Source organism: Rhipicephalus microplus, chromosome X, assembly GCF_043290135.1.
Source record: "Rhipicephalus microplus isolate Deutch F79 chromosome X, USDA_Rmic, whole genome shotgun sequence".
Lineage (NCBI taxonomy): Eukaryota > Metazoa > Arthropoda > Arachnida > Ixodida > Ixodidae > Rhipicephalus > Rhipicephalus microplus.
The window spans coordinates 142,860,162-142,880,735 of NC_134710.1; the positions used below are offsets into that span (position 1 = coordinate 142,860,162).

The following is a 20,574-nucleotide window of genomic DNA, read 5'->3' on the forward strand; positions in this document are numbered from 1 at the left end:
GCAAACATGGCGACGCTTTCATGCAGCTGTTGGGTGCGTCCTTCAAGAAGGCGTTGTGCGTTTTCGTGTCGGTCCGCGTTACCGAAGGTGTCAAGGAACCGACGGCAAAACTCCTCCCATGTCGTCAATGTTGCCTCCCGGTTTATAAACCACGTCTTCGCGCCGTCTTCAAGGGCGAAGTATACGTGGAAGAGCTTTCCCTCGAGGCTCCAGTAGTTCGATTTAGCTACCCGTTCAAACTGCTCAAGCCAGTCTTGCGCATCTTCGTTCGGCCGGCCATGAAATGGTTCAGGAATGCGCATATTCTGAACCGTCACCTGTGCAGGACTCCTTGCCATTTCTTGAGTAGGAGTAGCTGTCGAAAGTGTTGCTCCCTTTAAAAGGCCAAACTCCGGTTGAAGACCTTGAAGGCGACGGCTTGAGCGGTGCACAGGCGTCTCCACGCGTGGCTGTCTCGTAGGGCTGGACTCGGGGCTTCTCACAGGGGTGCTGACCATGAGGTGGTAGTACCCAGCTCCTCCACCAGTGTCGCTGGTTATAAATTACAGAGGGTTTATTTAAAAACACGGACAGTGGAACTTATAGAGACGCTCTCAGAGAAGGCCGCTATGATCGTCGTCTTCTTCACTTGCCTGCGCTGCGCCTCTCGAGCAAAACCACCTTCTTCGTTGTCGTTGCTATCTCGCCGCTAAATGCAGCTATGCACGCGGCAATATATATTATAGGCATTCATTAAGCACATCTACTATCTTTACACATGTTCATCATCATGAGCTGTCGTCATATTCATCTGCTGTGGGGACTTGGTTTGCCCGAGTTCTGTGCCTTGGGTGTGGTCGCTTCATCGCGTCTTCTGGGCCTAGTAAAGGTTGCCTTCACCGTTGCATCACAAGTGGTGGAGTGTGCTCTGCGATCTTCCGTCCTCTCCCAGCACGCTTTACCTCCAGGAGCTCCGCTCAGGTCGTCGTCTGTGCCAGGTGTCCAGTAACATGCCTCAGGACGAGCCAATCGGCGCTTCTGCATCTACCTCCACGGCCCCGGCTACCGCGGCCTATCCATCGTCGATTATCACCGCGCACCAGCGTGAGCCACCAACGTTTGCCGGACTTCGAGGTGAAGATGTGGAGGATTGGTTGGACCAATTCAATCGAGCGAGTTCCACTAAAACTAGGATAATCCTACCAAGCTTCGCCGTGTTTCTTTTTATCTGACAGGCGTAGCGAAAACATGGTATTTAAATCATGAAACAGACATCACGGACTGGACACATTTCAAGCAACAGCTTCGCCAAATTATCGGCACCCCGGCGGTTCGTTCAGCTCTCGCGAAGAAGACACAGGATGCTCGCAAGCAACAATGCGGTGAGTCTTACAACTCGTACATAGAGGATGTGCCTGCTCTCTGTCACCGTTTCAGAATGTCCATGCCTGAATCAGAGAGAGTTCGTCATCTATTGAAAGGGATCGGCACGGTTGCGTTCAATGCCTTGGTCATACAAAACTCGACCACAGTCGCTGAGGTTGTGGCCACGTTCTAACGCCTAGAGGAACTTGAGTCCAACGGTTACCACTGAACAGCGCTGACAATACCACCACGACTGATACCTCATTGTGTGCTATGATCCGGGCGATTATGCGGGAAGAGCTGCAATCTTTCGGCCTCTCAACGACACCAAGTCCACCACCACACTCCAACTCTGCTTTGCGCGATGTTATCAAAGAGGAGTTGGCGTCCATGACCGGGCCAACGTATGTAGACTCTCCGGTACCTCGACTCCAGCCGACAAACACACAAGTCCTCGCTGGTTCATCACCCGTCGTACAACCGATACCCGCACACTCGACGCCTGCTTCACTGGCTTCGTTAACTACGAGTGCGCCTAGCCAGCCCATTCACCCTCTATGGCGGCCATCTCGTCCGATCTGTTATTACTGCGGCTACCGGGGCCACATTGCACGCTTCTGTCGAAAGCGTCGGCAGGACGAGTGTCGTGGATTCGGCCCCTACGGATGGGATGATGGGACAAGCGGGTCCGCTTTCTAACGTCGTCCTTATGATTCGCCGCTACGTCGCTCACTGTCTCCAACTGCGACATCTGAGCCAACCCCTTCTCACCGCTCTACTAGACGCCGCTCACCATCACCCTTCTGCCGCTCCACGTCTGCATTGCCACCTGACTTGCAATTCACCAACCAACGCCCGGAAAACTAACCTCTGCAGCTTTTGGAGGAAAAGCTGCATCGAACAAAAAGACAGAAATTCCTCGAGTGCGTCCATATTATACGATATCTGTTTTAATAGAAGGTGTGTACGTGGACGCTTTAATAGACACTGGTGCTTGTTTGTCTATGATTAATCATTGCTTGTGCTCACATCTGCGAAAAATCACCACCCCTTATGATGGACCTACACTGCTCGCTGCTCAAGGGGACGCCATTAGACATGCCGCTATGTGCACCGCTCGTGTTTTCATAGCTGGTCTTCTCCATTTTGTGCAATTTGCCGTGCTGAGTTCGTGTGCCCACCAGCTTATATTAGGCTGGGATTTTCTGTCTACGGCGAACGCTTCCATCTGCTGTCGAGAAAATGTTGTTCATATGATGGAAACTGACTATGCCCTTTATGTGGATGACAAGCCCGTTCGCTTGCTCGCTGCGGAAGATACCGAGCTACCACCTGGTCATCAGCGAATAGTTACCATCACTTCTAATGTGATCGACTCTGGTGACGTGTTTGTCCAACCATCTACACGCTGTCTCACAAGAGGTATAGCCCTTGCTTCAGGTCTAGCGCGGTTCCACAATGGCTCCGGACTTCTCCACACTACAAACCAGACGTCTAAGAAAATTCTCATTCCTAAAGGCACCACAATGGCTTGCGTTACCGAATCCCAACCTGTCTATGTTGTCCCGCTTATGCCAGTGTGTTCTGACCTTCCTTCTATTGGACGTTGATCAAGCGTTTCTGTTCTTGCTGCGACTATTAGTCCAGAGCCGACCTCTCCACAGACAGATGAGTTGCTTGCCTTGCTACAAAAGCATAGGAGATTGTTTGATGCCCATTCCTCATCTCTGGGACAGACGTCCATTATTAGGCACCATATCCAGACCGATGGCACTTCCATCGTACGCCGTCGACCATATCGCGTCTCTTCGTCCGAGCGTGAGGTCATTGAACAAAATGTTGCTGATATGCTGCAACGGAACATTATACGTCCCTCCGCGAGTCCTTGGTCATCCCCTGTTGTTTTAGTAAGGAAAAAAGATGGCTCCGTGCGATTTTGCGTGGACTAGAGAGCACTTAATAAGATTACCCACAAGGATGTTTACCCAATGCCGCGCATAGACGATGCTTTGGATTCACTGCAAGGTGCCGAGTACTTCTCAAGCCTAGACCTGCGTTCGGGTTACTGGCAAATACCCATGCACGAGGATGAGAAAAGACAGCGTTTTCAACACCAGATGGGCTGTACGAACTCAACGTCATGTCATTCGGCCTTTGCAATGCTCCAGCAACATTCGAGCGGATAATCGACACAGTTTTACGAGGCTTGAAATGGAAGACTTGCTTGTGTTGTTTAGACGATATTGTTATTTTCTCGTCAACCTTCCTTCAGCACTTGCAACGACTGGACGAAGTTCTCACGTGCCTTGCAAACGCAGGCCTTCAGCTGAACACCAAGAAGTGCCGTTTTGCGAGCAAGACGATTAAAGTGTTCGGCCACATCGTAAGCAAGGACAGTATTCGTCCCGATAAAGACAAGATTTCCGCTGTCCAACACTTCCCGCGTCCTGAAAAAGCCAAAGATTTGCGCAGTTTCCTCGGCCTCGCTTCTTATTTTCGCCGATTCATTCGAGACTTCGCCTCAATAACTTCACCATTGCACAAGTTGCTCGGATCAGGCGTCGGCTTTGTGTGGTCTCATGAATGTGAAGCGGCGTTTGCCCAACTGAAGTGTGCACTCACATCCGAACCAGTCCTCTGCCATTTCGACGAAACCGCGCCTATGCTCCTGCATACAGACGCTAGTGGTCAAGGCATTGGTGGAATTCTCCTACAGCCAGACAAATCTTCACGTGAGAAGGTGGTCGCATACGTGAGCCGTGCACTGACCCCGGCCAAAAAGAATTATACCATCACCGAACAGGAGTGCCTAGCGGTCGTATGGCCGATACAAAAGTTTCTACCTTATCTCCACGGCCGCCACTTTACTGTGGTTACGGACCATCATGCCTTGTGCTGGCTCTCAACAATCAAGAACTCGTCCGGCCGCCTTGGTCGCTGGATTCTTCGTTTACAAGAATACGACTTCATGATTACGCACAAGTCGGGAAACAAACATCAAGACGCCGACGCACTTTCGCGTTGCCCCCTCTCTTCGAAGCCACTTAACAAACCCGCCACTGCCGCACTCGAGAAGCTTTCGGCCGTCTCTTCCCTAAATGTTTCGTCCTTAGCTACTGTGGACCCAACTTCTCCAAGCGAGTGTGGTTTGTTCTTATCTCACCAACATGCTGACCCTTACTGTCGCCGCATCATGGACCGTCTTGACGGGACTTGCCGGCCCCCTAACGCCCGTCTTCGGCGACAGCTGACGCAATTCAAGCTCACCAACTTCGTCCTGTACCGTCATATCTACCACCCTGATGGTCAATGCTGGGTGCCTGTTCTACCTCGCTCTCTTCGGGCTCAAGTCCTCAAGACATATCACGACGACATGTCTGTTGGACACATGGGCTTCCAGAAAACGTATGAGCGCATAACATGTCACTACTACTGGCCGAGCTTGTCCACCTGTGTCGCGAAATGCGTTGCCTCATGCGCCCTTTGTCAGCGTCGCAAGCTACCTACATCAACTCGAAGTGGACAATTACAACCGCTCCCGTGTCCCCTGCAACCATTTGAAGTAGTTTGCATTGACCTGTGTGGTCCGCTTCCTATGACTGTCACAGGCAATCGATGGATGTTACAGCTGTCGACCACCTGACCCGCTACGCCGAAACAGCTTTCGTGCCTTCTGCTTCTACTTCGGAAGTGGCTGACTTTATCCTTCGAGCAATAATTCTTCGTCACGGAGCTCCTCGTGTAATCCTGAGCGACCGTGGAAGAGTATTTCTTTCAGAACTCGTCAAAGAAGTGCTCAAGGCATCCGGCACTACACACAAAACAAGCTCCAGTTAGCATCCTCAGATGAAAGGCCTGACTGAGCGCTTTCATTGTACACTGTCAGATATGATAGCGATGTATATCGAAACGAACCACAGCAACTGGGACACCATTTTGCCATTTGTCACTTTTGTGTATAATACCTCTGTACAGTGCACAACCGGTTACTCGCCGTTCTACCTCGTCCACGGTCGCTTCTTCTCTTCTTTCCTCAATGTTTCGTTTTTCTCTGCGCCTGTCAAACCATGTTCATCTTCAAGTGAAGAATACGTGTCTCGTCAACTTCATTGCCGCCAGCTGGCTCACGTCAACACTGAAGCCAAGCAACAGGATCGCAAGCTTGAATATGATGCCTCTCATCGAGCCGTGTCCTTCAGCCCTGGCGACAAAGTCCTCCTTCTTACACCCATTTGCACTCCCAGCCTGTGCGAGAAGTTTCAATTACATTTTATTGGCCCCTACACTGTCTTGGAACAAACGTCTCCTGTCAATTATCGCGTGGCACTCGTTCTTCTTCCAACGGACTGCCGCTGCCGGGCAGCAGAAATAGTCCATGTGTCCCGCATGAAGCCTTTCATACGGCGTTCCTCTTCACTTTAAACTGCGGGCAAGAACTGCGGTCAGGATGACCGCTTTCACGTGGGGAGGGGGGGGGGGGGAATTTAGTGTAGGCATTCATTGAGCACATCTACTAACTTTACACATGTTCATCATCATGAGTGGTCGTCATTTTCATCTGCTGTGGGGACTTGGTTTGCCTGTGTTCTGTGCCTTGGGTGTGGTAGCTTCATCGTGTCTTCTGGGCCTAGTAAAGGTTGCCTTTACCGTTGCATCACAATATATATATATAAGAGAAAGAAGTGTACACCTAAGGGCTCGTTTTTCCCTGTTTTGACAAATTATTAATGAGATCTAACAGACAATAATGCCAAGGAATGTATAGGGGAAGTTATTAGAACCAATGTAATGTAAATAAGAAAAAAAAGTGGGTGAAAAAATAACTTGCCGTGAGTAGGAATCGAACCTACGACCTTCGAATAACACGTTCGATGCTCTACCACTGAGCTACCACAGCGGCTATCCCCCCAGCCACTTTATTGGGTTCATATGTGAATTTAAACGTGGGAGTGTATATATATAGGAGTAATGAAGTTTTGATGAAGTAAACTGCCAGTTTTACGAACTCCATTATACTTCAGCATAACAACAATTATATATTACATTAAAATTTATTTCTTTAAAAGAGGGTAATGAGACATTTGACTTTCCATTAGCTTTTATAGCTGAAATTCATCTCTTGTTCAACTTGACACTCTAACTCCACTAAAGTACAATTGTACTAATGACACTATTTTTTAGCATCAACCACATACCTCATAGACAACATAATTCATTTTTCGCAGTCCACAGGAGTATGCCTTAGATATATTTTAGTAGCATAAACACTTTACAAAATTGACAACATGATACTGGATAAGGCTGGATGGTGTCACATGATGGCATGTACCAATCACAATGCACAAATGGACAGGGATAAGAAGAAGAGATGTAAATCGAAACAGAGATCGAAACAGAATCAGTTTCCTCAAGATGACTGATGACTTCACCACAGAATAAGATGGCTGGGCAAGGAAACGAGGTCGTTATATAGATGGAGCCACGTGAGTTTTCTATCGTGACAACTGTAAACGGGAGAAGGAAGCTTTTGCGAGAGCCGAAGGCGTCGGAGGAAATAAAGAGGGCAGTGACAGACAGCGCATCGTCACAGAAGAGTGGCACAAGAACACAGGATAGAGGAGAGATGTGAGTGTCCGCGGCGACAATGACTTGAGATGATAACGGCTGGAAAAAGGGTGTATCAAATGTCAGCGATTCACACAAGGGCAGTTCACACATCGTCGACAACTCTAGTTCGGCACGCGCACAGTGAACGACGGCATGACAAGCGCAAGTCCCCGCCCAAGATTATGTCGTGCAAGCATGGGGAAAACACAACGAATTCAACTACATAGAGAATATTCCGGATGAGCAGTTGAGCTGTGCACGCCACAGAAGGTTGGATATGATGCGCAGTTGCCGTGCGGAGAGAGACGTCGGAAAGCGACAGCGTAAGCTTTTTCAACTTGCACACAGTTCACCACTGAGCACGGACACAGCAGCACCAGTATCAACGAGCGCTTGTGCAGGTACACCATCAATATGCACGACTATTTCATTAGCGGATAAAAATGGAGGCCTTGAAGTTTTCTACATGTGCGCAGCTCTTGCCTAGAGAACTGCGATGGTCAGTTCCCGAGGCAAGAGGCAAACTTAATGCGACTGATCCGACGTGGAAGGAAACGAAGACAACTGTGGTGGCTCGGGACGATAGCAGTCGTAACTCGACTCACCAGCGCTTGGGTTGTAATCACAACGATGGCAGAAGCGTGCTACATGGCCGGGAGGATGGCAGTAGTAGCAGATTGGCCTGTTGTCTCGGGTGCGCCAAGGTTTAGAGGTTTAGTTGACAGCTGTGCAGGGTGGCGAAAAGAAGGTGGGTGCGAACGGATAGGAGGACTTGCTGCGTATCAGAGACGGGGCTGTCGAGCAGGATCCGTGACAGGTGGTAGCGACGGCGACGATCGTCCTTGCAGCCTCAGCGTAAGTCAGAGGTGCTGAGATAGGCGAAGGATGGTATGTGGGAGGCAGGGCATCAGAAACTTGCTCTTCGATTGCCTTGTGGTGCGTTGGAGTCAGCGTGTGTGCACTGGTCGGAACGTAGGCCACAAGAGACAATTGGCGCGCCACTTCTCCTCGGACGAATTGCTGAATTTGCTGCATTAGAGTGCTTTGTTCGTAGGAAACAGCGCCAATAGTTGACGCAGACGTGCTGGTCATGTCAAGGTTTGGAAGTCACGTAGAAATGCGCTCTTTCCTCAGCTTGTCGTAACTTTGACAGTGCTGAATCAGCTGGGCGACAGTTTGGGGGTTTTTCACAACAAGCATGTGAAAGGCATCGTCGATACCTTTCATGATGTGCTGTATTTTATCAGTGTCGGACATGTCGGGATCGATGTGACGGCAGAGGTCCACAACATCCTCAATATACGAGGTGAAGGTCTCCCCAAAGCGCTGTGCATGGATGTGCAAGCACTGTTCAGCGCGGAGCTTGCGAACAGTGGGTCGGCTGAAGACTTCCGCAAAGCGTGTCTTAAAGGTTAACCAAGGGGGAACTTCAGCTTCACGGTTGTTAAACCACAGCTGTGCCACACCCACGAGATAGAAATGAAGGTAACCGAGCTTGTCTGTGTCATGCCACTTATTGTGAGCGCTTAACAATTCATACTGAGACAGCAAGTCTTCAGCATCTTGGTCGTCGGTAGCGGTGAAAATCACCAGATCTCGCTGTTGTGGTGTTCCGGTACAAGTAACAGATGGGATTAGGACTGCAGATGGCTGGGTCATGTTGTCAGGCATTGGCGAGGCAGGAGGTTGAGGTAGAGTCCGAAAATGGAGTTCCAGGTTGAAGAAACCAGCACTCTCTACCAAATGTAAAAATACTTTGAGACGCCCACGTAAGGCAACCGTTTATTGTGCTGGACAGCAATAAGACAGCAGCCAGTCATTTCGACAGAAGCAACACGAGCCTCGGCAACAACAAACGTCATCTTCACCATTGCTCCAGCAGTGCCCGTATTTGTCACTACACTATAAGAATTCTAAGGGGCATGACACCATTTACTGTCATTTTAGAATTGCGGCTCTATTAAAAAAAAAGGAGCTCCATAAATAAAAGAATAAAACTATTCTGACAACTCAATGGCATGTGACTGTTTAAACTAATTACTAGCAATTCCTTTACCTTGGCATGTAGTTTTATAAAGTGCAGGGTCACTAAAGCTGCTACAATGATTCACAACCTTCCATAAACTTCAGATGTCACTCCACCAACATTTTTTAAAGTTTACCAGCCTGACTCAACTGAGCATTTTCATTCATCGTCCCTTCAGACTGCTGCTATAATATACTGAACAAATATCAAGTGAACAGTGAACAAATAGGGCATGAATGAATATCTGAGAAAATTTTCTTTAATCATGGTAAAAAATAATATCACGGTGCCACCGCGCAGAGATATAAAGCAAGAGCTAGATGTAGAGTGAACTTTGTCGTATATGAAGACCAATACAACAGAAACTTGTGTTACCATATCAGACACTCTAACAACTTATGTTATCCAAGCTAGAGGCACAAGATGCAGCAAATGTAATGCCCACACTATGACAATGACATAGATTGGAATGTGCAATTCCCTTAGTGGCAGGGAATGCCCGCACAGATCCCTTAAGATGGCATTAATGATTAAGTAGGTGCTGCTACAAGCAATGCCGACAGCATGAAGCCACAAATAAACACATCGCTCTGCAACAGCAAGAAAACTGCTCCCCTTCTCCCAACATTGCCAGGCACATACTTTGAAACTTTCCATAACACTTAACAATCACTACAGTAACTGTCATTGCAGTGTTACAACGACCTGACAACAGCCAATTGTAGACAACTTTGCACAACTGCAAACTTACAACATGAGCCAAAAAATCATATTCTGTCTCACTTTCCTCCAATTCCTATGCTTTTATGCATTACATGTATTATTGCTACAAACTGCATTAGCAAATGACATTAATTGAGCTCTCGTTCCATGAACTACTTTTGGGCAAAGAGATATTATCGAAATGGCCTCCAAGTTACTTTTAACAACATGAAATTTTCCATCTATCTAGGTAAAAGTATGTTCTTGCCTTCCTCACAATGCAACTGCTGTGACTGGAACAATACCCAGAGCCTTGCACCCAGCCACAGTGAGACACAGCCACAGCGCCACTGTAGGAAATGGAAGGCTATTCTGACGTAGACTATGCACAAGCCACTCAGTAGTGCACCTGATTATGCAAAGAGGCATTCTAGAAAGCCGCCCAGTCTTATTTCTTACAACTTCTATAATTTCTCAATAACTTCCTCAACCAACTATCACAGTTATCGATTCTCTTGCAATAACTTCCTTCCACAAAAGCTTCTTAATCATGCTAAAGGCATGCTATATGACCTTAAGGCTCCCTTGCAAATCTGTCATTTCTTCACACTAGCTGGTAGTACTTGTTCAAAATTCACAGGAACCATAGCTTCAGAGGAATGCCAACTAACCCATTCTCTAGGGCAGTGCGGCAGACTACTTCGAGCACTCCTAGATTAGATGCTTTGTCACAGGTTAGGCCAGCCAGGTTCCAAAGAGCCACCCAAAAAGCACCCACAGGGCCCGTCTCAATGCGAGCAGCCAGCGGCCGCTGGCTTAGGGGTGCCACCAGCTGATATAGCTCCATATCACGCAGGGGGCTCCGTTGGAGAACACCGACTCGAGGTGAGCGTGAGGAGGCGGGAGGCCCACGGCGCACTGTGATCTCAGATCGAAAAACCTGAGAAAAAGAAAACAGCCTTTAATACCACTGAACTAGTACTTGAACACTTCGAATAAGCTCAGCACACACATGGCACTATTACTGTCATCAAACAAATTTTGACAAATGGAGCACATAAAGCAGTGATAAATTACTGAAAGATATAAATTATAAAGAAAGATAAACTAAAAGATACTAAGCTGCCAAACTGGTTAACTTTGACATTGCTGCATCACGGAAAAAGCATCAAGCTAATACAACGTAAAGATAAAAGAAAATGCACTTTCTTGAATCAAGCCCATATTTTGAAACAGGCTAATCCCTGTTTCAAAAAATCTTAAACCACATTAGCAGTAGTAAATATTGCAAGCTTTTTGACAGTTATAGACAAATTGCACTGGAAACACGTCACGAAAATGCGGTGGCGCTGTTGCCGGGCGTTTGGTTTCGCTTGGTAGGCAAAAGCCGCGGCACCTACCGCAGTTGCTGCTGTGTTTTCGCTGGTGCGTGCACTGTTTGTGGCCGTGCAAAAAAGAAAGAGTGTTGTACCGACGAACCTTCATGGTGATTTACACGGAAAAGCACAAGAAAAATGGGCAAGGTCTTTTTATTTTTTTTCTTAGTTTTCTGTTGACGAAAACCGTCGCCGATCAGCCACAGCTGTGAAACGCGAGAACTTGTTTGCGACGCCATTTCACTGGTTATGTTTTGGAGCGGCTCACCCATAAAAAGCGATTAGCTCTCTCAAGCGCTGGAATAAGCCATAGAATTACGCATTTTTATTAAGCCGTGGAGGCGTATCGAGCACGTTTACCTCAAAGCACGTTAACGTTCTGGATAGCATTGTCGTATGGCTGTACGGCCATGCGACAATGGTATTTTTCATGGTTGCCAATTTTGATATAACTGCAAAAGTCTTCGACACGTCAAAATGATATCGCCATACTATCGTGAACTAAAGGTGTCACTCGGTCATCGAGCCAACGATCAAGCATGTGTTTTTTTCTGCTTGGGTACGGTTCATTGAAGTAGCAACAAACGAAATGATGACTTAGACTATGTTTTTTTATGATTATATGCGGCTGCAATGACAAACCTGACACAAGTGCCCTGTTCTGGCTCTGGTGCACTTCACTAGATTTTCACGTCTGTGTGAATTCACAGAAAAACATCACGCAAGAAATTTGCCCAGTCGTAAGCATTTCGCGGCGGCGGCTTGAGCATACGAATTGAGCCGCGGACCTTACAATTACGTAACTGCATTGTCCACGGCATGTTGTTCAAGCATTATCACAAGTGTGTCGTGGATGAAAGTGTTGCCGAGGTCGTTCTGGTCATTTGCATGAATAAATTTTCTGGCACATTTATTACATGACAGGATTAACCACAAGGATTCATGGCCACATATTTTTACACCGCTGATTTGCATATTGCCGCATTCAACCTGCAGAGGAGAGCTCGCACAGCCAGAGAGGAAGACGAAGCTCTTGCCCGGTCCTCTTTACGAGCGCCTTTCATTTTTAATTAAAGTGAGCTCTTCTATATCGAACTCCTGCTGTGTCTGCGTCGTGACACTGGTGGAGGAGCTGGGTACATGTCCAGGACACCTTCCAACAGCCCGAGATCTAGTCCACAAAGACTTCCGCTCGTCGAAACACCCGTTCACCGCGCCAGCCGCCGCCTGTTAGGCCTGAGCCCAGAGTTCGGTCCTTGGACGGAAAACATGACCGCGCCGGGAAGCAGTTGCCCCACCATGACGAGCCCAAGCACGACACAGGTGACTGTTTTCACCCCTAAAACTCCTGTGGACTTCCATGGCAACACATATGAGGACGCAGATGACTGGCTTGAGGAGTTCGAGCGCACAGCCAACGTTAACGGGTGGAACGCCGCACAGAAGTTGGGGTACGTGTATTTCCCTCTTCAAGACGGGGATCGCACGTGGTTCACGAATCGCGTGTGGTCAACGTGGGACGAGTTCCGGCGGAAGTTCCTGGACACCTTCGCAAACACCGAAAGGCGGGAGCATGCACAACGACTCCTTGAATCACGGATTCAAAAGCCCAACGAGTCTGTTGCTATATTTGTTAAGGACATGGCTCGTCTCTTTCATCGAGCCGATCCCGATATGTCCGAGAACAGAAAGATCAGCCACCTCATGCGTGGTGAAGAGCAGCTGTTTGCTGGTCTCGTACAGTACCCACCTTCAAGCGTCGACGAATTTTCGAAGGAGGCGACCGCCATAGAACGCGCACTACAGCTACGGTACCGCCAGTACGACCGTCCAAACAACAGCGGACAAATCAGCGCAACCACCGTGACCACTGTGACTCCTGACGAGCGTTCTTTGCGTGACCTGATACGCGAAATTGTGCAAGAAGAGGTGAAGAAGCTCGCCGCCACACCAAATGACTGCGCGATTGCGTCGGTCACAGAAGTTGTTCGCCAAGAAATAAGGCAAGCGCTTTCACTTCCCGAGCCGAACACTGAAATAGTTAGGCCAACATATGCAGATATTCTCCGTCGACAGCCTTGATCTAACGTGCCGCCACCTCAACAGTACCACCAGCAACAGCCGCCGACAGTGCCTTGGTACTACAGGGAAACGTCGACGCCGATGCGACCCCCACTCCGCAAAACCGACATATGGCGTACCCCTGACTACAGGCCCATGTGCTTCCATTGTAAGGAAGCAGGCCACATCGTGCGGTATTGTCCTCATCGCATTGCCGGGTATCAAGGATTTCCGTCCACTACCCCTCGGCGCTATTTCGACGGAAGACGCAACGTTGAAACGAGCGCGACGATCCCGCGAGACGTTTCTCCTGGGTTCCGGTCACGCTCGCCCTCCCCAGGTCATTTTCCCCGATCTAATAGAGATAGCACCTCGGACATGGCGAGAGGAAGGTCTCCCAGTCCACGCCGGGGAAACTAAAAGCAGCGACCTTAGGGGAGAAGATTGCGAATTGCCGAAGATTTGAAAATCCCCCATTACCGCCGCATGAAGTGCCGCACATTTCGAATGAACCGACGAAAGACGAGATTGTCACCGCCGACATTACATTTTCAATTGACGGTCACGACGTGACCGCACTGGTCGACACTGGTGCGAACTTTTCAATAATGAGTGCGAATCTGGCCGACCAACTCAAGAAGGTAAAAATGGAATGGACGGGGCCGCAAATTAGAGGAGCCGGAGGCCAGCTGCTGACACCTACCGGAAAGTGCACCGCACGAATCAAGATCGGGGATTCATCATTCGTGGCAACCTTCGTTATTCTTTCTGAGTGTTGTAAACAGGCCATCTTGGGTATGGATTTCCTGCGGGAGTACGGTGCCATTATAAATATACCGGACGGTGTACTGACCTTCTCAGCAGACCATAGCGCAGCGCTGCAGTGCAAGCCCATGCGCGTGATTGACGACGTGACCATGCCACCGTTGTCATGCCACCTCGTCTCTGTCACGTGTAACACGCAGCATAGTGGAGAAGATGTCGCGGAACAAATATCGACGCTTTTACTCTCTCGAGGAATCGCTATTGCCAGAAGTCTCGTCAGTGTAGTGTCTGGGCAAGCAGAGGTCCTGGTGACAAACTTCAGCAACGAGCGTCGACACATTGCAGAGGGTACCACAGTTGCATACTTCGAAGAAATTGTAGAATTCCGCGAGTGCTTCGCAGTACAACAGGCAGAGACGCCGGCCGCTTCAACACCACTGCCTGTCGACGTGAGCGCAGATTTATCGCCAGCGCAGAGGCAGAGTCTTCTAGATATTCTCGGCTAGTTTGAAGATAGTTTTTCGTCGACCTCGAGGGTAAATCAAATGCCACTGACAAAGCACCGAATTATAACGGAAGAGACGGCAAGACCAATTTGACAAAACCCATACCGCATGGCACCGAAAGAACGCGAAACAATCCAAGAACAAGTCCAGAAAATGCTCAATGATGACATCATTCAGCCGTCAAAAAGCCCTTGGGCATCACCGGTAGTGCTAGTTAAGAAGAAAGACGGCAGCTTACGCTTCTGTGTGGACTATCGCAAGCTGAACCGGGTGACAAACAAAGACGTATACCCACTACCACGTATTGACGATTCACTTGACAGGCTGAGGCATGCACGCTTCTTCTCGTAGATGGACCTGAAAAGCGGTTATTGGCAAATCGAGGTCGATGAGCGGGACAGAGAAAAAGACTGCTTTTGTTACGCCTGACGGGCTTTACGAGTTTAAAGTCTTGCCCTTCGGATTGTGCTCAGCCCCAGCAACATTTCAGAGACTGATGGATACCGTCCTATCAGGCCTTAAGTGGCAGACGTGTCTGGTATACCTCGACGACGTCATTGTTTTCTCACCAACATTCGAGGAACATCTAAGACGGCTGCTATTAGTATTTCGAGCAATACGGTCCGCTGGCTTATCGCTGAAACCTGAGAAATGTCATTTCGGTTTCAAGGAACTCCGATTCTTAGGACATGTGGTGAGCCATGAAGGTGTTCGTCCGGACCCCGACAAGATCGACGCCGTCCGAAAATTTCCGGTGCCAACAGAAAAGAAGGCCGTAAGACGTTTTCTTGGCCTTTGCGCCTACTACCGCAGATTTATCACCAATTTCTCGCACATAGTGTCGCCCTTAACACGCATAACGAGAGACTATGTTCCATTTTTATGGGGCGAAGAGGAACAAGCAGCATTTGACGGTCTACGACAGCGCCTGCAGACACCCTCTGTGCTTGCTCACTTTGACGAGGACGCTCCAACCATGATCCACACTGATGCCAGCAACGTAGGTTTAGGCGCTGTACTCGTCCAGTGGCAAGACTCAGCCGAGAGAGTGATTGCATATGCAAGTAGGACGCTTTCCCGTGCCGAGTCCCATTATTCCACAACGGAAAAGGAATGTCTTGCTGTAGTATGGGCAGTTCTGAAGTTTCGCCCATACCTCTACGGCCGTCCCTTCCACGTAGTCAGCGACCACCACTCTCTTTGCTGGCTGACCAACTTGAAGGACCCATCCGGTCGACTAGCGCGCTGGAGCTTACGCCTACAAGAATTCGATATGACGGTCGCCTATAAGTCGGGACGACAGCACTCTGATGCTGATTGCTTATCCAGGTCACCTATAAAGCAAGATGATGTCTCAGAAGATGATGACATGGCATTTTTAGGAGTGGTCGACACGGTCACCATTTCGTCTAAGCAGAAAGAAGACAGTGAGTTGCTCCCTCTTATTAATTTTTTTAACGGCCAGTCTACAAGCGTTCCCAAGATATTTGCAAGGAGCCTGCCATCATTCTGCTTGCGCAGTGGTGTCCTACACAAGAAGAACTTTGCCCCCAGCAGAAATGCCCACTTACTTGTTGTCTTGACATCCATTCGCGATGAGATCCTGAGCGCTTGCCACGATGAGCCAACCTCTGGCCACCTCGGATACACGCGCACATTGGCCAGAATGCAACAAAAGTACTACTGGCCGAAGCTTCCAGGCACTGTAAAGCATTACTTCCGCACGTGCCTCGATTGTCAACGACGAAAATCGCCACCTTTAAAACCAGCCGGATTGTTGCAACCAGTTCAAGTGCCCACCATGCCTTTTGCACAAATCGGAATGGATCTCCTTGGACCATTTCCGACTTCGCATACTGGAAATAAGTGGGTAATTGTCGCTACGGACTATCTTACTCGCTACGCAGAAACAAAGGCTTTATCAAGTGGAACCGCAGTAGAAGCGGCACGATTTTTCATTGCAAATATCGTTCTGAGGCATGGTGCTCCTAGAATTATAATAACAGACAGAGGTACCACTTTCACGGCCATGCTCCTCAAGTCAGTGCTTGAGTTGAGTGGAACAGCGCATCGAAAAACTACCTCCTACCACCCACAAACCAACGGCTTAACAGAACGCCTCAACAAGACAATTGCTGATATGCTTAGTATGTACATCGACGTGGATCATAAAAATTGGGACGACGTTCTACCACACAAGACGTTTGCCTATAATATGGCGCAGCAGGAAACTACACAGAGCACGCCATTTAGTCTTCTTTATGGCCGTGAAGTGACGACAATGCTTGATGCCATGCTGCTGCACGACTGCGAGGATACAGACACAGATGTTCAAGCCTTTACCCAACGAGCTGAAGAGGCACGGCAGCTAGCACGCGTGCGAATCGCCCGACTGCAGAGTTACGACGCACAACATTATAACCTGCGACACCGATATGTCACTTATCAACCAGGCGAGAAAGTGTGGGTCTGGAGCCCTATTCGCCGACGCGGCCTTTGTGAAAAGTTACTGAAGAAGTACTTTGGTCCCTACAATGTTATACGGCGCCTAAGTGACGTGAATTATGAGGTCATCCCTGACAGTTCCTCGCGAGCTCAAAAATCTGAAATCGTACACGTTGTGCGGATGAAGCCATATTGCAGTGAGCCAGTTGCGTAATACGTCAACTACATACACCGCGTATTCTGTAGCTGAGCATCGGGTCGATGCTCTTCCTGGAGGGAGGCAAATGCCGCATTCAACCTGCAGAGGAGAGCTCGCACAGCCAGAGAGGAAGACGAAGCTCTTGCCCGGTCCTCTTTACGAGCGCCTTTCATTTTTAATTAAAGTGAGCTCTTCTATATCGAACTTCTGCTGTGTCTGCGTCGTGACAATATTGTACTCTAGAGCCTCTTGCTAAACTGGGTCTGTCCTTGAATTAGTACAAATTAAAGTGTGCACGTGTGATGTAGGCTATAGCAACGACGATATTTTGCAAATGAGCTACATTTCCACAGTTAAGGTACATTATATGTTTGATGATGTTTTCAAAGCTAGAGCTACACGTCAACATAGCTCATATGTTCATTTCAGAACCCCTCTACAGCGACTGCAACTTCCTCTGTTGCGGTCACCGCTTGTAAACATGCAAGAGGCGTCCCGACGCGTTGTTCTTGAAGGCAGATTGCGTACCTGCTCCACTCCTCGTCACGTGTTCATAGTGGCTGGTGGCGCGCTTTCAGCTGGGAAGACTAGGAGGAGCCAATGCGCCATGATGTCACTCGGCGCCTACCGCATTTACAAACATAGAATAGGTATATAGTCACAAAACCGGTTTTTATCTTGCACATCCTCAAAATAATGTGACATTTTTCTCTGCTCCTCCGAAGAGCACTCACAGCAAAATGGTTATGAAAAGCAGTTCACCACTTCAAGCCTAGCTTCTGACACTGTTTTTTCTTTTGAGATTAGAGCTGTTTAAGCCCACCGTAAAACGGTGGTGTTTGCACAGAACCATAACATGCTATGGCGATGGTAACAACTTTATCAATAAATCTGGCAAATTCGTGGCCTGGGCCTAGGCCGCCCCTGAGGAGGACCGGAGTGTCTCCTCACCGCCTCGTTGGTTTGCTGGATGGCCCACAGTTGATCCTGAAGGTTGGAGCTGCGCAGCGCAGCCTTGCACCACGCCGCGGCCCCATCTGGTGAAACTGCATTTTCTTCTGAAACTGCACATTCCGAGAGAATGCGCCTAAGTGATGCGCGAGTCCAGCCGCGCAATTCGCAAGTATTATCTAGATAGACATCTGGGTATATTCTCTTAAAATGAATGGGGTTGCAGAGTGTAGGGGTTTGCAATTGTCTCCAATCTACCGTTTTGGATCTGTCGAGTTTGGATATATGCCACAGGAATTTGCAAGCAGCGCAAGAACAGCAGCTGCAAGTGTTAAACGAGAACTCTGATCGGCAAAGTAAAACATGTGATACAAAGAGAGAGAGAGAGTGAAAGAGAGGAAAACAGAGAGAGAAAGAAAGTGGTAGGATAGAAAAAGATAAAGAGGAAAAAATAAAATAGAGACATAGAAAGATAGAAGGACAGAGAAATAGATAGAAAGAGAAAGAAACAGAAACAAAAAAGATTTAAAAAACAGTAAGACAGAAAAAAAATAGAAATGAAGGGAAGCTAAGAAAGACACAGAAAGAAGCAGGAAAAGAAAAATAGACAGAAAAAGTGAGAAATTAAAAGAAACCAAGAGAAAGAAATAGAAAGCAACAGGTACATAAAAGTGATACACAAAATCGAAAGAAATGGAGAGAGAGAGAGAGATTTGATATAACATATGGGGTTTAACGTCCCAAAACCACCCTATGATTATGAGAGACACCGTAGTGTAAGGCTCCGGAAATTTGGACCACCAGGGATTCTTTAATGTGCACCCAAATCTGAGCACACGGGCCTACAGCATTTTCGCTTCCATCGAAAACGCAGCTGCTGCAGCCAAAATTCGATCCCGCAACCTGCGGCTCAGTAGCCGAGTAAGAGAGAGAGAGAAGAAAAAAAATAAAGCTGCACTCTTCCTTCAGGCTTGACACTGCTAGTTTGAAGCTGCCATAATATTTTACAGCGAGAGCTGTTATGAGATCAGAACATGGGTCACGCGCGACATCGTAGTTGTCTGCCGCCATTGGTGTCCGTAACCAGTATCGAAAGAAAAAAAAAACTCAGTAAATAAAAAACACCAAGGACACAGTGGGGCTCGAACCTGGGTGTGCTGCATGCCAGCCCAGTATTCTGCCACTGAGCCAACGCCGGTGCTCGGGAATTCTTTGCAAAGTTGCCTAAAGGAGGCTTGATCTCGAGAAAGGAATCTCGTTGATACGAGTAATAAACTGTTTTAGAACAGCAAAGAAACAACCAGGCGTCACACATTGTGAAGAGTGTAACCAGTGGGCTGTTCAATGCTTCAACCCATTACAAAGCTTAATCTTGATCACCTATTAACTGTGGCACATACCCACTTCAGGCATAATTCCTCTTCGTCGTGAGCCACTGCATGAACAATTGGCATAAAATTCCTTGCAGATGCCACGCTTCTTGGAAGAATCACGACGGATAGCATTGCGAATGCCCGCCTACTACCCAGAAATTATGATTATTAATGCCATAATGGGTACCCAACAAGTGTGTTTGCAGCAGTTAGCCAATGAGTGTTCAGACAAGGCTCTGAAAGGCCGCTCTTCTAGCTTTCACTGTGACTGTGCTATGCTTTCCGTACAGGCCTGGCCTTTTTTTTTTTTTTCAATGTCACTGAAGTGCTTTAAGGGCATATAGATGATCCACATTCACACAGAATCCAAGGCTTATAGTACATTAGACCTAAGCAGTGAAAACAAAGTGGTGACACCTGGGCACTGATGCTCAGCAACAAAGCAACTTTCATCTACCCTACACAGTAAAGATTGTCAATAAAAAGTGATAAAATAAGTGAAAAAAAAAGTCATACTTGGAGACGTGAGGCTCCAACACCAGAGACCAGAGCTAGATCTTCAACCTTTTTAAATCCCCCGATGGCTTGACGGTAGTCAACGATGTTGCGTGCAATGCATCTCGTGACACCCGGCAGAGTCATCAACTCTTCTTCTGTGGCAGTGTTGATGTTCAAGAGTTCCCAGCGCAGCTCCGTGTCAAGTACGTGGAAAGTGGCACTCAAGTTACGGCTATGTGGGGTGAAAGGCCTGCATAATGACGACAGACGCCGTCGCCTTGTGTGCCCTGTTGGGTGTGCCTGGCCCATAATGCTGCCCCCGTCTGTGTTCCTTCTACCGCATCCTGGCTGCATAAGGAAAGTAATCAATCCCATTAGGATCAAGCCTGTCTGCTATAACAGTAGGTGGAGTATCATTTCAGCCCTGTTCTGAGGATGCAAGCTCAAATCAATAACACCTTGCAACATTCAGATGAAACAAACTGCATTTCATTTGAATTCAAAGATTATGAGTTCGAATCCCACCAACGAAAAGGGCAATTTTTTTGTTCATTTTGATTTTCATTCAATTTAAGTGAAAATTATTACAACACGGTTAAGAAGCCACGAATGATGTCCCCAGTGCTTCCCTTGGGCAAACTGTCAGTCAGTTTCATAATACCAAAAATAAGCACCGTTACTTTATTACATGTGATACAGATGGCAAGATCTTGATCTCTGC

At 48.0% G+C, this 20,574-nt stretch overlaps 1 protein-coding gene and 1 non-coding gene across 5 annotated transcripts in view; both read right to left on the bottom strand.

Moving 5' to 3' along the window:
- LOC119176655 (endonuclease/exonuclease/phosphatase family domain-containing protein 1) overlaps positions 1 to 20,574 on the bottom strand; it is an 80,842-nt gene that overhangs the window by 55,913 nt on the left and 4,355 nt on the right. For 3 of the 4 annotated variants that reach the window (XM_037428013.2, XM_075877912.1, XM_075877913.1), the window contains exons 2-3: positions 19,872 to 20,201; positions 10,351 to 10,619 (exon numbers count right to left, since the gene is read on the bottom strand). In XM_037428013.2, coding sequence (XP_037283910.1) covers positions 10,351 to 10,619; positions 19,872 to 20,162 — 560 coding nt within the window. In that variant the 5' untranslated portion in view covers positions 20,163 to 20,201. Of the gene's footprint in view, positions 1 to 10,350; positions 10,620 to 17,982; positions 18,096 to 19,871; positions 20,202 to 20,574 lie in introns of those variants that run through there. The other variant, XM_075877914.1, reaches the window with a different exon arrangement.
- On the bottom strand, positions 6,170 to 6,241 carry TRNAT-UGU (transfer RNA threonine (anticodon UGU)). The gene has a single exon. It is a non-coding gene; the product is annotated as a tRNA-Thr (tRNA).